This window comes from Glarea lozoyensis, assembly GCF_000409485.1.
Source record: "Glarea lozoyensis ATCC 20868 chromosome Unknown GLAREA12, whole genome shotgun sequence".
In the NCBI taxonomy this organism is placed as follows: Eukaryota; Fungi; Ascomycota; class Leotiomycetes; order Helotiales; family Helotiaceae; genus Glarea; species Glarea lozoyensis.
This window is the reverse complement of record NW_007360986.1, coordinates 723,230-743,991: the sequence shown is the minus strand read 5'-3', so window position 1 is coordinate 743,991 and position 20,762 is coordinate 723,230. Positions and strand designations below refer to the sequence as shown.

At 47.8% G+C, this 20,762-nt stretch overlaps 8 protein-coding genes across 8 annotated transcripts; 4 read left to right on the top strand and 4 right to left on the bottom strand.

Annotated features, from left to right (window-relative positions):
- Nucleotides 1-1,070: 1,070 nt before the first annotated feature.
- GLAREA_10687 (uncharacterized protein) lies at nt 1,071-1,310 on the bottom strand (the record flags this gene model as incomplete). Its single annotated transcript, XM_008079788.1, has 1 exon — nt 1,071-1,310. One exon carries the CDS (start codon nt 1,308-1,310, stop codon nt 1,071-1,073), a length of 240 nt encoding a protein of 79 aa, XP_008077979.1.
- Nucleotides 1,311-2,860: 1,550 nt separating this feature from the next.
- GLAREA_10686 (uncharacterized protein) lies at nt 2,861-3,520 on the top strand (the record flags this gene model as incomplete). Its single annotated transcript, XM_008079787.1, has 1 exon — nt 2,861-3,520. The coding sequence occupies one exon, from the start codon at nt 2,861-2,863 to the stop codon at nt 3,518-3,520; it is 660 nt and encodes a 219-aa protein (XP_008077978.1).
- A 943-nt stretch (nt 3,521-4,463) lies between these two features.
- On the top strand, nt 4,464-7,182 carry GLAREA_10685 (uncharacterized protein; the record flags this gene model as incomplete). Its single annotated transcript, XM_008079786.1, has 4 exons — nt 4,464-4,755; nt 4,814-5,968; nt 6,264-6,992; nt 7,040-7,182. 4 exons carry the CDS (start codon nt 4,464-4,466, stop codon nt 7,180-7,182), a joined length of 2,319 nt encoding a protein of 772 aa, XP_008077977.1.
- Nucleotides 7,183-8,467: 1,285 nt separating this feature from the next.
- On the bottom strand, nt 8,468-10,235 carry GLAREA_10684 (Arabinanase/levansucrase/invertase; the record flags this gene model as incomplete). The annotated part of the gene is made up of 4 exons (XM_008079785.1): nt 8,468-9,030; nt 9,082-9,258; nt 9,315-9,774; nt 9,834-10,235. The coding sequence occupies 4 exons, from the start codon at nt 10,233-10,235 to the stop codon at nt 8,468-8,470; spliced, it is 1,602 nt and encodes a 533-aa protein (XP_008077976.1).
- A 2,014-nt stretch (nt 10,236-12,249) lies between these two features.
- Nucleotides 12,250-12,711, bottom strand: GLAREA_10683 (uncharacterized protein; the record flags this gene model as incomplete). Its single annotated transcript, XM_008079784.1, has 1 exon — nt 12,250-12,711. The coding sequence occupies one exon, from the start codon at nt 12,709-12,711 to the stop codon at nt 12,250-12,252; it is 462 nt and encodes a 153-aa protein (XP_008077975.1).
- Nucleotides 12,712-13,109: 398 nt separating this feature from the next.
- On the bottom strand, nt 13,110-14,932 carry GLAREA_10682 (uncharacterized protein; the record flags this gene model as incomplete). Its single annotated transcript, XM_008079783.1, has 3 exons — nt 13,110-13,356; nt 13,450-13,913; nt 14,078-14,932. 3 exons carry the CDS (start codon nt 14,930-14,932, stop codon nt 13,110-13,112), a joined length of 1,566 nt encoding a protein of 521 aa, XP_008077974.1.
- A 1,764-nt stretch (nt 14,933-16,696) lies between these two features.
- Nucleotides 16,697-17,895, top strand: GLAREA_10681 (uncharacterized protein; the record flags this gene model as incomplete). The annotated part of the gene is made up of 3 exons (XM_008079782.1): nt 16,697-16,939; nt 17,098-17,557; nt 17,687-17,895. 3 exons carry the CDS (start codon nt 16,697-16,699, stop codon nt 17,893-17,895), a joined length of 912 nt encoding a protein of 303 aa, XP_008077973.1.
- Nucleotides 17,896-18,621: 726 nt separating this feature from the next.
- Nucleotides 18,622-20,630, top strand: GLAREA_10680 (Subtilisin-like protein; the record flags this gene model as incomplete). Its single annotated transcript, XM_008079781.1, has 4 exons — nt 18,622-18,846; nt 18,901-19,123; nt 19,228-20,489; nt 20,556-20,630. 4 exons carry the CDS (start codon nt 18,622-18,624, stop codon nt 20,628-20,630), a joined length of 1,785 nt encoding a protein of 594 aa, XP_008077972.1.
- Nucleotides 20,631-20,762: the final 132 nt, after the last annotated feature.

Genomic DNA, 20,762 nt, shown 5'->3' with positions numbered 1-20,762 from the left:
TGCGTTGCGCAGATTCGGCGTACAACTACGTGCGCTTGTCGACGCCGAATAGACCTCGGTCTTTCGAGTTTCCTAGAGCATTGGTTTGGTTGCAAAAGCGTATCCTCGGTCACGCACACTATCAACCTCCCTTTACCACTCTACACACCCTTCGCCAATCACCACCTACCTCACACAGTCTCTAATTTGATTGCTGGCTTTTAGACGCTCCTCTTCTCTTGTTAGTTTGATAGTTTTCCCTTCTGTGTCTCGTATGAGAAAGAAGTTTTGTTTGCGTCTAGAATTGTTTAGACTGGCTTATGCATGTACATCTGCGGGCTTGATGGAGGGCTAACGAATTGACAGAGAACCAGTCTTGCAAGCTAAAGGACATACTTTCACCCGGCACTTAAGAAAGCCCCCCTGATACATCTCCGTTCTTCGATTCCAAGGCGATATACGAGAAGGTACGTCTAAGATAATCTTCCTAAAAATCTATTCCATATGATGTGGTGGCATTTCTACCCATCCCCTGCTATTGTTCCCGCGTAGCGGGTGTCCAAGCGAAACGACATCCATGATCAAAGGGCTGCTGCATGACCAGCTCCCTCGTTCAACGCTGCACCCCATCCCATTCTAATTAATGTGCCGACGCCTGCACTTCTTGGCTTCTGATGGGCTATCATCCCTGGCTTCCTGTCAATGGACCACCCATGCTTGTATATTATATCTCCAAGCACGTCGACCATTCTTTGACTGGTCTTCCACCAAAGAATGTTCTTTGTGGAAGCTGCCATCTCAGCCTTGTCAGCGCATTCATTGCGTCATCTATCAACCACTTTGTCTTCCCTGTCCCGTCATCGATTCTTTTTGCGCGAAGTATGCAGGTTTCTTAGTTTTGCATTAGTCGAGTTACTTGCAAGCTATGTTTATATCATCAAGCTGACAGGAAAATAGGATCAAGCATTCGCATGCCAAATTCTTTACCGCTATACTGAGAAGAAATTGAGTAAGCTCTCTCTTTTATTACTATTCATATTTCCCCCATCCTTCCACTGGCTGTCGAGTTATTGGCTCTCTAAGGAGAAGAGCTATTGCTGCTCAACACTGTTTTCGAGTGTTATTGAAGCTATGAGCGAGCCTCCGTCAAAGGAGCCACTGTTTACAGCTCGATCTCCTTGCATCCCTACTGTTGAATAGTCACTTTCTACACGTGGGAAGAGGACTTGTCGAATGAGCGCTTGTGCTTGTCTGTTCGCACTAGATTTGGCGTCTGCGAACGCTCTGCTTTCGGCCCAGTAGTTGGTCATAGGCACGCCGGAACTTGTCATTGTTCTATGCATGTTTTCGACTACAAGTTCAATAACAATTCCCCGCCGCTTTTGCGATTTCTACTCGAGTTGGAAGATTTTGTATCACGCCAGATCTGCTAGCATCCCCGACCGTTGGACACACCTTTGTTGGCTTTGCTCGCCCTAACATCGATGCGAAGACTCGAGGTGCCTTTTTCAGCGCTTGGTGGTATTGCAGATGGCGAAGATTCTTCCCGAGTCCTAAGCAAAGATGCTTGACTTTGTCGCATTGAATTCATTTCCCCAATTTTGGCATTGTGTTTCCATAAGATGATCGCCTCCGGGGCACGTCCATTTGGAATATGTTCTATTTTTGTTCCACAATGCACCGCCGTGTCATGCGTTTCGAAGATCGTTTTGTACTTGAAAACAGATCAGTCTAATTGGAAACTTGCTAATTTCTTTAACACTATAGTCACTTTCTAAGATCAGGCTACTAGTTAATCTATGCTGCATCAAGGAATCGAGTCTAAAATCATACAATTTTTGTTATTTATTAGCGTATTGCTAGGTAAGTAATGATGACCCTTTGCTCCCATATCCATGCAGACTGCATATTGGATTATTCTTCCGAGGCTGTAGTCTAAATTGATCTGGATACGATGTACCTGTTCAACCGCGGACACAGACATGTGGCTTGAAGCTGGATTGTCGTCGGATTTGTGGCTAACAGGTTCTTGCTTCTACAGTGATTTCAAAGGAGATGTCTCATCGACAAAATGGTGGATACAAAGAGGAACCCGGAGTAGCTGTGGGGGGAGATCATGTAAGTTGCTTTTTGTTCGTTGAATTGGAGCATTCGTTTGTTCGTTCTATTTTATCACTGTGGTGAGCACTTGGCTCAAGACGTATTCTCGCGCTTGTACACTCTTACGGCGACACAAGCATAATTGCTTTGCTTCACGGCATCTTCTGCCCAACTCGCAAGATACGCTCTGTTTGTTCAAGTGCGCAGGGGTAGCGTGTTTTGCGGGGCATGAAGTTCGATGAGGTGTGGCTTCGACGACACTTTCCAGAAGATTGCAGGGCGCGCTGGTCCCCTACTCGAGCTGCTGGCGACAAGCAAGCTTGATGGGACTTTCGTAGACTCGTTTCACCATGGATCAGGGCGTTTCTGGGTTGTGAGACAGGGTGTTGCTTTGCTGCCCAATCCCACGCGGGTCGCAGCCAAGGGGCCCGAGTGAGTTCATGGTCGTGGTCCGCACTGACCTGGGGTGGGGATCGAGAGGCCCCTGAATATCACCAAAACAGGGCTTCGGTTAACGGTCGCGCAAAAGCATGCGGTTCGTTTGGTGTGGGTGTGTTTGGTGGTGGCACTCGGAAACACGTAAGATTTCAGTGGAGGACGAGCTGTGGCTTGGGGGGAGGGAACACTGGCAGACGCTGGAAATGATTGAAGTTGGTGCTGGGTCGGTCGGGCAAGACCTCAGCGTGCCCGTCCAGCGCAGTACCGAGTCCAGCGTCTGCGCTTCTCCAGACCTCATGAATCAGTCGTGCATCGGTGGGAGATGTTGCGTATACAGAAGGCAATGGCACGACGGCGCAGCGATGCACACAATCCAGGAATTCGTTCGGGTGCGGACGGTGCAGTTGCAGTGGAAGACGAGCAGCGCAGCAGCAGCAGCAGCAGCCAGAAGGGCGATCTGTCTTGCGGCAGTCGCTCCAGTGAGTCAGTGGTGGTGACGGATGGGCATCGCGTGGGCTGGATGCGCCGAACACGACTGCTGAAGGGAGCTCCTCCACCGCTCTTCACGCTGAAGCGCGAGGACACTGGACAAGCGTCGCACTCGCATGGAATCGAGAAACAGAGACAAAGGCAAAGGCGGCGACACGCCTCTCCTCTCCAGTCCCACCCACCGGTCCACCTTTGGTCCTTTGGCGCACATGTGCACGACGCTGCAGCCGGATCCACCTGCCCTCCGGCGCTCTCTCTCCTCTCACGGCTCGCCCCTGTCCTTCAGGCTGCCACGACGCTAACGCCCGCAACGGCTAGCGTGTCTCGAGGTCTGTTCCCCGTCGCCTCCTGTCGGTCAGGCCTGCTCGACGTATATCCCATTGGCCCCTCGCCCCTGTCTGGCCGACGTCCCTCGTTCGACTTGCCGCAATGCGATATAAACCCTGTCACGTTTCTTCCATGCGTTGTCGTCCCACCGTCGTCTGCTGAGCAGCCTGCCATTTCTGAGTCCTGACCGCTGCCCCTGGGTTCTTTAATCTCTGCCTCTGCCGGCCCTGCTCGACCTTCGAATCCCATTCGCGAATCCTTCGAAGACGATCACGACTGGCCCGACACCCTCGCCGTTTGCCTTCACCAGCATCAGCGCCAGCATCAGCGCCAGCATCCATCACCACCAGCATCATCACCGCGCCCTACGCCAGCAGCAACGGCAACGGCAACGAACAAGCATCTCGACGAGCACAACCACCAGAACCAGCAAGATCCGGTACGTTCACCACCACTGCCATCGCCGTACCAGACCGCCAGACACCACACCACACACACCTTGTCCGTACCTCACCTTACACCCCCCACACCTGGTTACTCCTGTTCCTCACTCGTACATATCCATCCTCGCTCCGATCAGTCTTTGTCTATGCTCTTTTCTGCTATTCTCCGCGCCTGGTTCTTGCTTAATTTTATCTCTGCTTTCCATATCCCCTTTCAACTTCCCCTAAGCCTCTTCTGCCTTGGCGGTCCTCGTCACTCCACTTCAGTCATAAGTGTCGAGACCCCCCCGGTCAGATTCGCGCAAAAACTCGGATATTGCCTTGTCGCTTGGCCTCTTCTTATCCATCATCTGAAGATTATTTCGTAAGAGAGCAAGGCTTCTCGACGGAGGTAATACCCTCGCAATCTTTCCTTGTTATTTGACCCCCCGTCGCGCCGCACTCCCTCCTGGAAAATCACCGTTTCTTCCCCATTGCTTTCCTTCCAGTGGCGGCGCTACGTTCAAAAGCAGAAGATCGGACTCAAGGGACCGCGTCTTTGCAGTTGACCCTCGTCGCAAGGATTCACTACCTCTTTCTTACATCTCGAGTATCAAAGTAAACATCGCGACGCGACTTGCTTTTCTCTTAATGGTTATTGTCCTAGAACATTGCATTGCAGTCGAGTCACAGAATCGTTGCTAACAGATGGCTCCGATGCAGCATCATCCCCACCACGCGCAGCAGGGCCCTCCTCCCCATCACCTTCAGCAGCCGCGACCCTCGAGCATTGTACATCAGCAACATCATCAGCAACAGGCTCCTCCTCCTCAAGCTCAACATTCCAACGCATACCCTCCCTCCCACGGTCTACCCCAATACACACAGCAGAGCGCGCCTGGGCCTGGAGGACAGCATCCACAGGAGGGTTTGCCATACTACTCGACGCACCCAAGTCCATATAGTACTCCCAGCGCGTCAGGAACCTATTCTTCAGCTGGTACGTGATGATAGGGATACTTCTTTTTGCAAGATCGCGTCAGCTAATTAGATCCCAGCACCAGAGACTCCAGACATAATGGCAGCGGCTCAGATGGGGTCGCGTCCATATCCCCCAATCTCATACCATACTCCGCAGTCGAATTCTCCAGCGTCAGTCGCGTCGCCTTCAGCTCACGATCAACGGCACAACATGTATGGCGCGCCTGCTTCGCAGCTGCAACAAAATCCGCAGATGTACTATGGAGGGCCTCAACAACCCCAATACCCACCACCGATGCCGCCACAAGGAAATCCATCTCCATATGGCGCGCCACATCCACAACAACATCAGCAGCAGCAACAACAACACCCTGCGATGACTTCGCAGCCAAACTTGTTAATGTCGCACACTCCAAACCAACATCAGATGCAGCAGCAACAGCAGCAGCACCCGGGCCAACACGCACAGCAAAGTATAAACGGCAGTCCAAGAACAAAGATGGAACCGCATGTGCCACAGATGAACCGTCAGCCCACCGCGCCCTTGGGACCCCCTCAACATCCTACAAACGGGGCTCAAATGCAACAGCAGCAGAACAACAATGTTCCAGGGGCGGGTGGTGTCAACCCCAATGCCGCGCCGGGTCCAATTCCTGCAACCACGCCTTTGGTCGTACGCCAAGACAACAACGGTGTTCAATGGATCGCATTTGAATATTCTCGCGATCGCGTCAAGATGGAATACACAATTCGGTGCGACGTGGAATCTGTCAATGTTGATACCTTGACCCCAGAGTTCAAAACGGAGAATTGCGTGTATCCACGCGCTTGCTGCAGCAAAGATCAGTACCGAGGCAATCGCTTAGTGTACGAGACCGAGTGTAACACAGTCGGCTGGGCTTTGGCTGAATTGAACCCCTGTCTGCGCGGGAAACGAGGCTTGATCCAAAGAGCGGTCGACAGCTGGAGAAATAGCAATCAAGATCCTCGACTACGAAGTCGACGCGTTCGAAGAATGGCAAAGATCAATAACCGCAAGGCGAACAGCCAGACTCCAACTCACCCTCCTCACATGTCCGGCCCCGCAGGACCAACTGGGATGCCACCCGCTCAAAACATGGGCCCTGGCAGCGGAAGCATGCCAAAGCCAAACATGGGTGGTCCAATGGGACCTGGTATGCACCACCACCACGCTCATCAAGATGGAAGTGCACAAGCAGGTGATGAAGTCGGTATGTTTCACCAGCTGTAATATTGTGTTGTGATTATATATTTGTTGTGTTATGATACCTTCGTGCGAAATTGCCTGTTGAACGGGAGGGGGATCTTGGGGATGGAGAAATTGTTTGGGTCGAAGAGCACTTTTGGCTTCCTGTATAATACATATCGCACTTCGGTGCTTGCCTGGCGTCACCCAATACCCTACACATCTTGTCCTTGCATTGTTGTATTGCTTCCCCATTCTTTTTTGCATCGCACTTCGCTTGCCGGTTAAAGCGAGAGGCTAATGACTTCCTTCCTAAATAGGTGAAGATGATTACTCCGATGAAAATACTCACCACCACCATCAAGCTCCTAATGGCACTCCAGGAAGTGGTGATGATGTTAGACAAGCTCATGCGTATCCAGGCCAACCCGGGTCTTATCCTCCAAGTCAGAATGTAGGTGGTGCTTCCGTAGCTCCTTCCATGTATGCGCAACATGTTGGTCCTGGTTCTTCACAAAGTGGCCCGATTACTGCATCGTCGAGGTCTCATGCAAAGGCAGAACTTGATGAAGAAGAGCGGATTTTGTTATTTGGTGATATTCCAGTGGCGAAGAAACGAAAGTTTATTGTCGTTGACGATCCAACCAAAGGTGCTAGGACACGAGTGAGGGTCACGCTTGACACCGTTGACATCAAGGAGATTCCAGATTCTTTTCGAAGAAGTAATTCGGTTTACCCTCGAAGCTGGTTTCCACTGGAGATGCAAAGCCCGCCTCCTAGCGCAAGAGGTAGTCGATTCTTTGAAAATGAAGATTATGACGATGCGGTTGAGGTCGAAGCCTCTGGTAGCTCACGTGGTGGGCGCAAAGAACGCGGCCGGAACACTACGAAAGTGCCACTGGCTGATGGTGGGGAAGGAGAAGTTGAAATTCCTAGGATAAGACGAAGTGTTCGTACCAAAGAAGTTCGACTCAACGATTTGGGTTACAGGATGACATGGCATCAGAGTAGAGTGTTTGCGGATAAGACGGTGTTTTTGCAGAAAGCTTGTAAGTCTAGGCTCTTTCTATGAACGGCGAAAACTAATGGTTGATAGTGGACGCCTACCGCAACAAAGTACGTTCTGTAATGGAATCAACCGGCAAGGATGTCCCAACCACTGCACCACACTTCGAAACACGTGTTGGGAAGAGGACTTGGAACGACCGATCTAAGAGAGAGAGACGAGATGACTCTTGAACTTGAACAGCTTTGTCAGATTCACTTCTCGACCATCAGGGTTGAAACCGACAACTAAATCCTTTGTTCGACAAGGGTTGCTCTACTGCCCTCATCTAAAATGTAAATTCTTTTTTTCGGCGGTTGATCGAGAGTTCCTCATCATCTTAGCGCTGGTTCTTGAATTAGCTTGTTGAACTGCGGGCATGGAAATCTCCACTCAGTCGATTGGCCTTTAGGCCTATTTGTTTTAGACTTGGGTGGTCAAGTCTACTTTGGGATAGTGCTGGAGTGCTGGAGTTTGTTGAAAACGTGAAATTCTATTTGGGTTTTGATAATAGGCTTGTTGCCAGCTTTATGGAAGGGTAGTACATAATTCGCTTTCTCTCAAGGGCAGAAGCGGTTAAAATTGTTTTCGGTTTCGTTCGTTTCTTTTGATACCTGGATTGGTCGATTGATTGCACACATATCCTTTATATTATAGATCGTTTTGATAGGATGAATAGCAAAAGAAGTTCTCCCCTAGTATTACACTACCTCTAGGGGAACCTCTTGGACTATTTGGCCATGGATTTCGAGCCTTTCCAGCTAAGAACGCCTGTCTTGAAGATTGAGGCTATTCACACTCGCGTGGTTCTAGAGCCCACCACGACAATACCCAGCAACACCACGAAGATCGCACAACCTACCTCGATTCGACGACTCCTCTCCTTCTCCGATCAATGACTATATATAACGCTTCACCGTTCGATACTTCGACATGGATGTTAGTAGATATCCTATTTCTTTCTTCACCTATCCATCACAATGATCGTAAGTTCCTCAGTGGTCCCTAACACTCGAGGAGGTAAAAGATTGTATTCTTTTAGTTATACTAATAAGGACATGTATAACGAAAGGATTTAGAGTTTGATGAGGTGTTGAGTGTGCGGAGGTAAGAGACTCGGTGAAATGGAATTCCTTTTTTGAAATACGTGGAGTTTATGAGTAGGCTTTTCGTCAACTTTTTTCGTCAACTAATATGAGCTACTAAGGCAGCTACGTAACGGTTTTATAGTAATGATGAAGAGAGGAGGTGCGTTTAGGAGTGGTGGGAATAGCTTTCTTTTTACGTGCTAAGGAATAGCCTTGGGCGTGATCTGGCTGTTACTTACTTAGAAATTGCCCCACCCCCATCTCCTACTCATATAAAGAATCATCAATACATTATTAGAATAGCAAGTGAAGGTCGTGAATAACGAAAACGTTGGAAGCGGTAGTATTTGAATTTCTTGGAGCCGTGGATGTTGAACTATTCTGGTCCGTTTCAGGAAACTTCCACCCATCCAAATTCCGCTGGCACGAGACACCCTTCCATCTCCCCAAAGGCGTAAAGCCCCATCATCATCCCCGTAAACGCCATGCCGATCGGTGGATCAATCGTTAAAGTTGTATTCGGTATAGGCTCCAACCATTGAACTCCTTGCTCATCCCCCGAGGAACCTAAACTCTCCATATACCCAAAAACATAATCCTCCTCCGTACTCTTAATAAAAAACGTGATATCCCCACCCATACCCCTTAATTCCACGTCTTTCACCTCCTTCCCAGCGGGTTGTTCGTGCGTTAATCGCAACATTCTCTTTCCAGCTGGGGATAAGCGCACGCCTAGACTTGCGTACGAGAAATGATTCCAGTAAATCACTACGCCGGCTTCTGTGCGTTCGGAGTTTGGGACGTAGGATCGCAACAATGTGCTGAAGAGCTGGACGCGAGAGCTTTGTTTGCGGAGAATCAAAGTGGGTGTGCTGGGGCTGGAGACGGTGTAGGCGGAGCCTAGGAGGGTGAGGGTGGAGTTTGTGGTGAGGATGTCGGGTTTTAGGGGGGTGTCTGTATATGTATGTTAGTTTGGGAAGGGAGGAATGGGGAGGGAAGAGGGACTTTTTCTATACCAGCCTAGTTTCAGGTTGGGAGTGGTGAAATCGTCGCGGAATTTGGGGCTGTGCTCGAGTTGGTATTTCCCTGGGCCGGAGGACTGGAGGGTTATTGGGGAGCTGGAGTTTATGACTGGCCAGTCGTCGTTGGACCAGGTCATTGGTGTGAGGAAAGTTTCTCTTCCTATTGAAAAATCAGAATCTTGCCCAAAGGAACTGGAAAACAGAATAGGAATTTACCAAACACAGAATTCCTCCACTCCTCCCCACTCTTCAAAGGCCTCACCCCAAGACAAACAGCCCACCAATTCCCCTCCGCATCCTCCACAAAATCAGCATGTCCCGTATTCTGCACCTCATCCCCTATCCCATTCCTCCACAACGGGTTGCTTGGTCCTACTTCCCACGGCCCAAACGGGCTTTCCTTGGACCGTGCCACCCATTCGCAGTGTCCGGATTCCGTACCGCCTTCGGCTGTAAACAGGTAATAGTATCCGTTGCGTTTGAGAATGTGAGAGCCCTCTGCTACGCCAGACGTGGATGCGCGTATGCATTTGGGCAAGGACGTGGAACGGCCGGTTGCGAGATCAACGGTGGTGATGTGGATGGCGAAGTCTTTTATCGGGGGTGTTACTTCCGTGCGGATGTGTTTGCGGTAGGTGGTGGAGAGGTAGACTGTATCGTCATTGTCCCAGAAAAGCTATTCTATATCAATACAGATTTCTTTCCACACTTCTTCAATAATGTGATTCTCCTTACATCCTGATCAAACCCCACCTGATCAAACCAAACCGGCTCACCCCACTCCCCCTCAATATCATTCGTCTTCACGTAAAAGCCCCTCGGCCACACCCTCTCATCTAGTTGCGGTCTATACCGCTCAAAACAAGCTGCTGTGACGTAGAACTCGCCTTTGTGTTCGCGGAGTGTGGGCGCCCAGATCCCGCCGCCTGGCTCGACGGTTTTTATGTTCAGCTGCGAGGGTCGCGTTAGTACGTGCGAGATTAGCGTCCAGGAGATGAGATCTGTGGAGCGGTAGAGCGGGATCCCCGGGAAGTATTCGAAGGAGGAGGTTATTAGGTAGTAGAAATTTCCGGAGCGGATTATGGAGGGGTCCGGGTTGAAGCCGGGGAGGATGGGGTTGGTGTAGGATGAGGACATTTTGGATGAGGGGAGGGTTGGAGATGAGAGAGGGATTGGCAAAGAAAGAATTATTGTGAGGTTTGAGGGTTGAGGTGAGTTTTATATATTCATACCTCAGAATCGTTGGTTCTTGGTATGAGATTGTGATTTGTGGAAATATTCTTGCGTGGCCAAGAGGAGAAATGGGGGGATTTGGTAGTGAGATTTACCTAGGTATTTATACGAGATCTTGGTGTTTGCTTTAGAAAACAAGCGCCTCTTGGAAGCTGTGTTATAAATCACTCTGACAAGATGAAAGCTGAGTGAGGTGTGAGACATGAGAGATGTCGTTGAGTTTGTGGAACCTCGGCTAATTCGCTTCGGGGCTGTCGTGTAAAGGAGGTCATTGTGCGACGACTTGAAAATGGACGTCATTTTATGTTCTCTATATCTAAAGATCTGGGAAATAGGGCAAAATTGGTATTGTGTGCGAAAACTCACTTTTGTGAAGAAAGATTGTTGAAAATAGTTACCAAAAATGCCAAACACAATTATCGAACAATCACACCTCGATGTGAACTCAAACGGATCCAACCCATGTTTGAATATACAAGAACTTTTCTTTAAGTTCGGTGAATAGTTAAAGAATAATTGGTGACCCAGTTTCAAGGCTTCACAATATACCTCTAAACCATCCGTGTTAACGCACTGTATTCATAAGGACGACACGGTACTTAATTCAAGGACTAATTGAGTTTATTCATCAGACGACTCATTAATCACGATTTAATATTTCAAATTTCATTTCCCAGGTATTGCGCTGTTAGCCGAAGCTTAGAATATCAAAATAGCCATGAATGTTCTCTGAAGAAGCCCACACCATTTTCGACAAATAATTGGAGGAATAGCAAGTTTGATGGGCTTATTGGAAATAAAGGGTTTTTTGCAAAGCTATCGGTGATCATGAGAGGTTCAAAGAGCATCATTGAATGTTGATTGGTGGTTATTTTCATAGTTGAAGCATTTACGATTTGACAAACACTTCTGATCATGTTGACGATATTCATACCTATGTACCTAGTAAAAACTAGGAGAAGGTCTTTCATAGTCCATAGATTACCAAAAACTACATTATACATCGTGACAGCACATACCCAAGTATCAAGTAGGTCCTAGGCACCCAGCCATCGAAAGTGTAAAAACATCCAACCAGCTATCCACCAAAAGCAATCTCATCTCTCATCCCCTCACCTACCAAAAACTTCAAACCAGCAAAAGATGACTACAACACCGGAGGCGTCGTCCTAGTCTCTAAACAGGGAGCCTCCCCATTTTCTCTTTTAGGAATTTTATGATGCGGACATAATGGTTGCTTATGAGACGCCGTACATGATGTGGATATGTTTCTGTGGCCCATGCGATTGGGCGGGGGAATTGTGCGATTTTGGGGTTATAAAGGGGATGTTGAGCGGGGGAGTTGAGGGAGAGAAGGTTGGTGAATGAAAAGGATGAACGGGTTGATGAAGAGATGGGCGGATTGGTGGGGTTAGTGAATGACTTAGAGAATGAGAGGTCGCTGGGTTTGAGGCGTTCCGAAGTGCGGTGTGTGGGGAACGTTGCGTAGTTGTTGTATTACAGCACACTCAAGTTGACTCTACTTTGCACCTAAACAACCAGATCGGTATTCTGGATAGAGCTTCAGCGGAATAGCAGTGTTGTTCTACACCTATGTGGTTGGTCACCATCATGCTCTTGGGCAACTTGCCATAGGGCAAGTACAGGACGTAAACCCACTGACTGTTGGACTAAGTTGGAGAACAGCGACCTAACGTAGATAGTCATTTTTCTCTCATAGCAAGATATGTAGGTAGTCAGGTACCTACCAAGTATCTAATTATTTAGGTAGTGACAAGCAGAAAATGCTTGAAGCGAACACAGCCTGCTGCCTTGGAACGAGACTGAGAACGTTCACGTATTGCACAGCGACGCTCCTTATTCAACGAGCTTCATTGCCTCCAACTAAAACGATGAAACATCTACCGATTCCATCTATTTAAACACTCCCTCTAGACCGAGATGGTCCACCTGGCATACTTACCACCGGTCCTCCTCCTGGGCCACCCGGAGGTCTGTTAGAAGCACCCGCAAACCCTCCACCAGGCTGAATAAATCCAGCACCACCACTTGCACCTCCACCTCTACCTCCACTTCGTGCAAAGCTCCCACTTCCTGTGCTATAACTGCTCTTGCTGGCGGCCTTATCCCGATCCTTTCCTTTTGCGCCCAAAGGCGGTAATTCCGTCGCTAGTTTATAGTTCTTGTGCTGTGGACTTACCAAGTCTTCGTTGACCCATAATCGATAGTTCTTTGGATTTCGTTCCCCTTTTCTGCGAGAAATGCCGTGGACCTTTTCTGTTGCCTTTTGGTGAGCGGTCAGTCCGTGTGTACGGCCTTTAGGCTTGCTCTTTCCAGGCGAACTGGAATGGCTTGATGGTTTGGATAGAAATATTCCCATGATCTGTGTTGTTTGAAGGTTGGATCTTTGAGCGAAAACAGGACGAGTCCATAGAAGTGAAGAAAGAAGACGTGTTGGGTGAAGCCAGTGAGGTAGCTAATATAGAAATTTCGAGCTTGGGTTTCTGAATAAATTAGACTTTGCTTCCTGGATAACGTGGGAGTGATTCTCACCCTAGGTGTATTGAATGCCAACATCGGTACCCAGGTAGGTAGATGGTTCGAATAATTCCGTACGCACATACTGATTCGCAACAATAAACTTGAGAGATTATTCGTGACGACGAACTGGGCTACGTAGCTCTGCTCTAGTGTAGCCAAAAATTCGTTCGAAGTGGCTCAGGGGATGTAAATGAAGGCGGGCTGAGGAGACAGAAGTAAGAGATTCCCTCCACCATTTTAGCAACTCCTCGATACGACCACATACTGAATATGCGGAGCGCATGCAATCTTGCGACCTCGAAGCCAATGTGCAATAGCCGCTGTCCTATAGAAGCCGCCAGCCTTTTGAATGCTGCGCTCGTAAGACATAGAAACTTGAAATAGCTCTTCGCGTAACTTTCTCGATGACCAGTTCATTGACGCGTGGTTAAGAGCTTTGGCTAGATAACAATCGATTCTTGCTGAGCGAAATTTGACTGGTCTTCTGGAAGATTAATCTGTAAGCATGATGCAGTTTTCGGTACGCGTTTAATATATGTCCAGCCTCAAGAGCAAGCAATCTTAATATTCCTCATACATCTCAACTTCCTGACTGCAATATTCATCAATCCTTGCTTGGCATGCTTCCCTCGAAGCATTAAAATCGTACGCATAGTTTTCACTAATCGCGACCTTATACTCGAACTGCGGAGCTGATGGTAACTCGTTTTCGTCTTTCTCCCAAAAAGTATACGCGAGTTCTTCCATTACTTCGTCTGGGTCAACCTCAACATCATCTATTTCGATTTCTTCGGGTTCCGGTAGATCGAGACTCAAAGCGAGACTAGGATCGAATTGATTATAGCTGGCCATGGTATGGTCCACGTGAATAGGGTCAATCAGTTTCATTGGTCCGTACTCAGACTCACAGCCATTCTCGACCAATTGATCGATGACGAGAGTAAACTTCTCTACTTTTGGGAAGGCGTTGATCAAAAAAGCGACCCATTTGGTACGATCACTCACATCCTCCTCCTCTATTCCTGTCGCTTGCGGATTGACCTATTTATACGAGATCAGTATTGTGTATCAATAAAAATGCCTTCCTACTCCCCAGCGTAATTCTCGAAATCATGTCCATAGGCAATGAGAAGATTTACGGTGGAAAGGTGGGCGTTCATGAATCATGGGGAGCGCGGACTACACAACGGATCAAAGGCTCTTACCAGATAAGCAAGCTTTTTGACACGATCCATGCTATCAGAATCTACGCAATCCCACAAGAGATTGATGAACTCCCCCTCTACCATATTCACCACAGAATTGACTTGGAAAAAGCCCTGATCGGCATCTTGGAATTGATCATATCCCAGGAACAAAGTATCATTTTGAAAATCAAAATAAATTCCCTGAAGTCGCTCATGTGTTATGAAGGCCATGTTGTAACGTTTCAAGGCCACTTCACGGGACTCTCTACAAGCGGACAGAATTCCCGGCGGAGCAGAACCTGACCTTAAGATTTTAACAGGAGATAGCAGACCAAATTTATCGAGATGTCCATCATAGGGCTCTCGAACCCTCTCTTTAAGTGCGGGGGGGCTATCATCTGGAGATATATTCGAGGTAAAATTTAAAAGTACCTCCACATCCATTTCTCCCGTTAACTTTAACAGCGCTGGCAGATATCTGGACTCAACGCCAGCAAGTATATATGCGGCAGCAATACTTCTCAGATTGAAGCGCTTGCTTGCATTCCAAGATTTACCAGCGACTAGCAGGTTGATGGCTCCGTGTACTTGATCGTCTAGACGTTGCATTCCAGATCGAGACACATCATGTTCCTTCCGGACTCTGTCCAGACCGGCCTCGACAAAGCACGAGATCTCGCCAGCCGTACACAATGGCAGTCTTTTATCCCAGCCAAGTTCCTCCAGAAACCATTCCAGATGCGTTGAGGTAATTTCTTTGCATTCAAGAGCGACAACCCGCGGAACGATCGTGAATTCCCATATAATAAGACGGAGCTCTTTCGGCAGGTTCCTGAAAAGCGAGAACTCTGGTCCTTTATATCTCTTCGCCATTAAGACTCTCCTTTGCAATCGGCCTTGAGGGGCTAGGTCGGTATGTTTCTGCAGCGTATCGTTCTTCAACTCGCGGGAGGGGGAAATGTTCGGTACTAGGAAATATGTGAGACTGGCGCGATTTGCAGACGTAGGGAATTCTAAGCTTCCTGGAAGGGCCCGACGCGAAAACGCGTGTTTACGAGAAGTTGAATTTGGTAGGTTCGTTGAGGGGGAGGAGGAACTGAGGGATGGCTGAGGTCATTTGTGCTGGTGTCGGTTGAACTGCGGGATTGTTCAAGCGCCACATAAGTATTCTATGCTCTCACGTGCGGTCCGGGATACTGTCCGTAATCGATCCCTGTTCGAGATGTTATGATCTTTGCAGAAACACCAACTGCAGTGGTTGAGCTTCGACCAGAACACACAATGGATACGATAAGGCATGCCTCTTCCTTGTGCTTGGACATTCACGATTTTCTCATTTCCTCTTCTCTTCGGGTCCGTTGGTTCATTCAGATGTCCTCGCTTCTGTTTTAGAAGCAATCCGTTTCTCGAGCATTGTCAAAGCATTTAGACAAGGACCCCTAACGCCGACAATGCCAATTGCGTAGGTAAGCAGAGGTACCACAGTCACAAACAAGTAAAAACTCGAGGATTCTTTCATTCTGGTACTCGAGGATGTGCTTAGGAGATTTCCTGCCACATGGCGAACCTGACAGGTCCTAGCAAAATCACTTCTCCAAAAAAAAAATCCGGAAGTACTTACAAGCCTACCAGTAGACCCGGGCCTGTTGGCTACATGCTGGCATCCTATTCTTAGCTTCTCTGCGCTTCGTCAGTCTTCCTTCTTTCGAGGTTACCAATCATATCCAAATGTTCGGTTGTGGGCAGCCTTTTGTTGGAACAACGAAGGATGACCTACACCTGCTCACTTCACTAGACCCAAGGCGGCCGAGTAGAGATCCTACAGAAACTTTAGACTACGAATGGCGAGGCTGCTAAAAACAAGATTCGAACGGTGGCTACTGGCCGACCTTGAGGTTTTTCTGAAACTAGTTATACCAACACCTCGACTAAGTTAGAAACACGGTTTCATCCAATCTGATTCCAGAGAAAAGTTTGAATGCAACAGAAGGGCAACATGTGTTTTTATTCGCCAACCTTGTTCGTTTAAGATTATGTTGGAATTGAGCGAACACGTCGGTGACGTGTTCATGATCCTGTGCCAAAGAACAAATTTCCAACATTCTGCATCGTTATCAATCTGACACCACGATTGGTGACATTCATCAACAAAATCTTGCTAAACATCATCAGATGCTAATCACCATTCTCAACTTAAATGTGAACAGCCACGAGTTGGAAACCAGCATATTTATTATAATAACCATAAGTCGTGCCGATCAGGATTTTGACCTGCCAACATGAAGCTCTCTATGTCAGGTAATGGCTCAGCAGGTCGACTGTTGAGCCTCAAATCCTCTTGGGTCCAGCAAACTAAGATGGGAACAATAGTCCAATTAGAGCCATCCCTTGCCGCCGTTCGTGGTCTGGTATTTCTCTGTATGTTGGTCGGAATAAGGACTTGCCGACCTTTGTATAGCTCATATGCTGCTGTTCCTTTTTTTCTCGTACTGACTCACTTCTCCGCTCATCGAACGAGGGAAGGATGAATTCTCACGATCGGACAACACCCATCACCACATTAAGACAAAGTCCCGTGTTGACATAACTCACGGACGTCGGAGGCAAACTTTATATTTATGGAGGACAAATATAACAATGGATACGTTATATGGACGACCACCAGTGAATCCACGCCGTGTGGAAGAGGTTCGAGCTCCTACACCATTCAAAGAGACGGTCTCAAAAATTCTAATTCTTCAATCCCCACAGTGGCTCACATCAACTCTTGCGCCAACTGGAGATAGACGAAGCTGGAATTCTTCTACTATATCTATTAGATCTTCCAGTATTTCAACATCAACTTCAACATTCTCGGTTGCATTCTCAACACTAGACGCGGTAAGAACTTCAAGGTCTCATTTGTCAGAAACATCCCACCCAGTGTGTTCTGAAAGTCCTTCTCTCATTCATGCTGTACCATATGAAAACTCGTGCCTCTTATGTTTACAGCCCCGCGCATACTTTTGAGATTGTAGACTAATGTTTGGTTTTCATAGGCGACAAGAACAACCACAACTTTTGTCACTGCCACCGCGACCCTGGGGACGACATTATCTACATCTGTATCGAATATTCAGACGTTCCAGACACTTTCTAATCCTACGACTTCATTTCCAAATACTTCGACGGCATCAAGGCCATCTTCAGCAAGCTCTCTTGTTTCGAGCTCCCCAGTCGCTGGCGTATCGGGATCACTGTTTGTTGCAATTACGTCTGTCTGTGGATCGATCGTCATTTCAGCGGTCTTGATCAGCATTTGGTGTGCATATCGTAAGAAAAACATTCGACTCAGACATGATATCCCACAAGAACAAGCGGCTACTCTCACCAAATCAGGCCTGTCTTCCTCTCGTTCGAGTAGCTCCATGTTCTGCGCTGCACCAATTTACGATTTATCGACCGAGCCATCACATAATACATACGAGCTTGAAGTTATAAGGCGAAAGACAGCATTATGTGAATTGTGCTAGTCCCACTTGGGGGCACCAGTACGGAAAGTTTTCAATTACAGTTTTAATGTGTTGAAGTCACGCAGCTGGTTCATCAGCGTACCACCAACTATCTCTGATAATATCGAAGTCGCAGCACTGGTGCAGGGTCAGAACCTAGTACCACCAAGGGAGAATGCCTCGTTTCTCTTCGGAGAATATATCATTAGTTTTCTCACCAAGACACCAAACAAACCTCAAATTAATAAATTATATTTCGCATTTGTTGTATTATTATACTTCACGTCTATGAACCCAGGATGGCCGAGATTCTGCAAAAATGCAGGCGGTAAAACGTTGGTCTGAACTGACAGCGCAGTTCTACGATGTGGATTCAAATCCAAGCAGCTAAAGTATCCAACTTAAACTGGTCGACGCAATCAAAATCATCGTGGGAGAAATTGCCAGACAATCCTTAAACCGTACGCACGTGTCTAGCGGCGTTGTACTTCTTCAAAGGAATGGAGACATCCGACACTTTCCTTGCTTTAGGACTCAAATTCTTTGCAACCATGAACCATAAGAGCAGATTATCAATTTACGCGCATCGCATAATGATCGTATCTGTCGCTCAATCTGCGCCACTTCCTGTATGATGTATCTCCTCATATGGATAAAACATATTTGCCACAAATGCCGAGGGAGTTGATTCCCACTTGCCTCTTACAGGAATTCCTGCAATTAACCTTTCGTGCCCAGCACAACAGATCTCGCAATGCCGCTCACCCCGCTGCTGATCGTCCAATTACCGCCTATCATAATGATAAGCTTCATGTACAAGCTTGCGGCTAGACAACGGGGATGGCGCCAAGAGGGAAGGTGTTGTATCTCTGCCAGGGGTTTGGCACCTGCCAAGCACGATCCATCAAGATCAGTGGTTCAACATGCACTACATACCGGCAGGTGCTACAACGTACAATATCAGTAGAGCTCTAGTACCTGTATCGCAATCCCCGCTATGGAAATAGATAAGAAGCAGCGCGTCTCTGTCGAAATTAATTTTGCAGCTTTATCGAACCTTTCTTGGAGAACATGGCTCTCCTCAAGAGTCTTTTTGTAGTTTTTACTATTTCCACGTCGGTAATAGCGTCGCCATACGGCATACCTACTACGACAATAAAGGAGAAGCTTTCTGCGCCTCCAGTAGGTTGGGTGCACGATGTTGCCCACAAGATTGACAAAGATGCTGCGTTAATCAAGCTGAGAATCAATTTGGTGGAGCAGAACATGGACAAGTTCCATGAGACAGTCATTAGAGTATGGCTTATTCCAATTCTACAAATTTGTCAAATCCCTGGCTAATTGTCCCAGATATCAACTCCAGGTGATAAGATGTATGGAAACCATCTGGCCCAGCATGAGATTGATGCTATGGTTGCCCCAAAGCAACAGTCTAAGGACCTTGTCATGGACTGGTTGAACAAGGAGGGATTGAGGGACATTGCAGAATTCTCGCCCAGATCAGATTCTGTCGTTATCGAAGGTAGTCTTCGTCAAATCGAGAAACTGCTGAAAACAGAATATGCTTCATTCGGTATGTCACCTCCTTTCATTTATCAACAAATCCTACCTCTTTGCCATATTCTGTCAAATCCTTGCTGTTATTTCTTTCTGGGATATAATTCTAAGACATAATAGTTCACTCCGAGACTAAGGACAGGGTTGTGCGGACGCTCGAATACAGCCTCCCAGACTTTCTCAACGGGCACGTCAGCATGGTTCAGCCAACCACTTTCTTCGGCCTGCGAGAATTGAGATCTACTATCAGCGAGGTAAAGCCAATCATAAACTTCAATGTTGCAGAATTGGAAGGGGCAAATGCAGTTGCCGCTGTTCCGGGATGCTCAGGATCAAGCATTACACCAACCTGTCTTGCGAATCTCTACAGTTTCGCGGGTGCGGCAAACCAGACCCTCGGGAAAATGGGCATTGCTGGCTTTTTAAAGCAACACCCCGTCAAGTCCGATCTCACAACGTTCATGAACAAATACGCTTATTTTGCCAACAAGAAGGAGACCTACACTTGCGAACTGCTCAATGGAGGCACTTGCCCGACCACCGATGTAACAAACAACATTGTCGAAGCTAACCTTGATGTCCAATACGCCAGAGCTATCACTTCAGGAATTCCTAATGTTTATTACAGCGCAGGCGGAAATGGACCATATCTCGGCAGTGGAGAGAACACGAACGAGCCGTGGTTGGAATGGCTAAACTACATGCTCGCATTACCTGACACATCACTCCCACAAACCGTTTCAATCTCTTACGGAGACGATACCGCATCACTACCCACAGAATATATCCTCAACACTTGTAACCTCTTTGCGAAGCTAGGCGCACGAGGTGTCTCCGTGCTCGTAGCCTCAGGAGATTCAGGCGTAGGAAGCTCCTGCACCGTCGGCGGAAAGAAACAGTTCACGACTATCTTCCCTGGAGCCTGTCCATTCGTCACAACAGTCGGTGGAACAACCGGTACCTCACCAGAAGGCGCATGGTCTGGCGGCGGTGGCGGATTTTCCGAGATCTTCGCTCGTCCATCTTACCAGAATGCTACCGTCAACAAGTGGCTTGCCACCGACACCACACATAACAGCGTGTCTCCATACTTCAACAGCACTGGTCGTGCTTACCCTGATGTTTCTGCTCAAGCAACGAATTTCCTCGTTGTATTGCTCGGCAGCGCGTCTGGTGTGAGCGGAACTAGTGCTGCCACACCAGCATTTGCGAGCGTGATTCAGTTAATCAATAGTGGCAGACTTGCTGCTGGTAAGAAGGGATTGGGCTTTTTGAATCCTTGGTTGTATGGTGTTGCTGCGGGTGCAACGAATGATATTTCTGCGGGGAAGATTGGTGGGTGTAGTGGTAGTATCTCTGGTGCTGGCTTCTCTGCTGTTTCTGTAAGTCTCTTCCTCGGTTGTGACATTTTACTCTTGGTATTTTTACTGACTTGTGGACTTTTCTAGGGATGGGATCCGGCGACTGGACTCGGCACGCCGAATTACGTGAAATTATTGGCCGTGTCTAATACCACACCTTGAGTAAAACAGAAGGATAAGATGCCAAGTATATAGAAATATATGGAATCAAGGCTTTAGAGCATCATTGACCTGGCTATTTAGAAACCCGTGTGAGACTAAAAGCATCGAAGATTGTAAAGATTACAACACCAC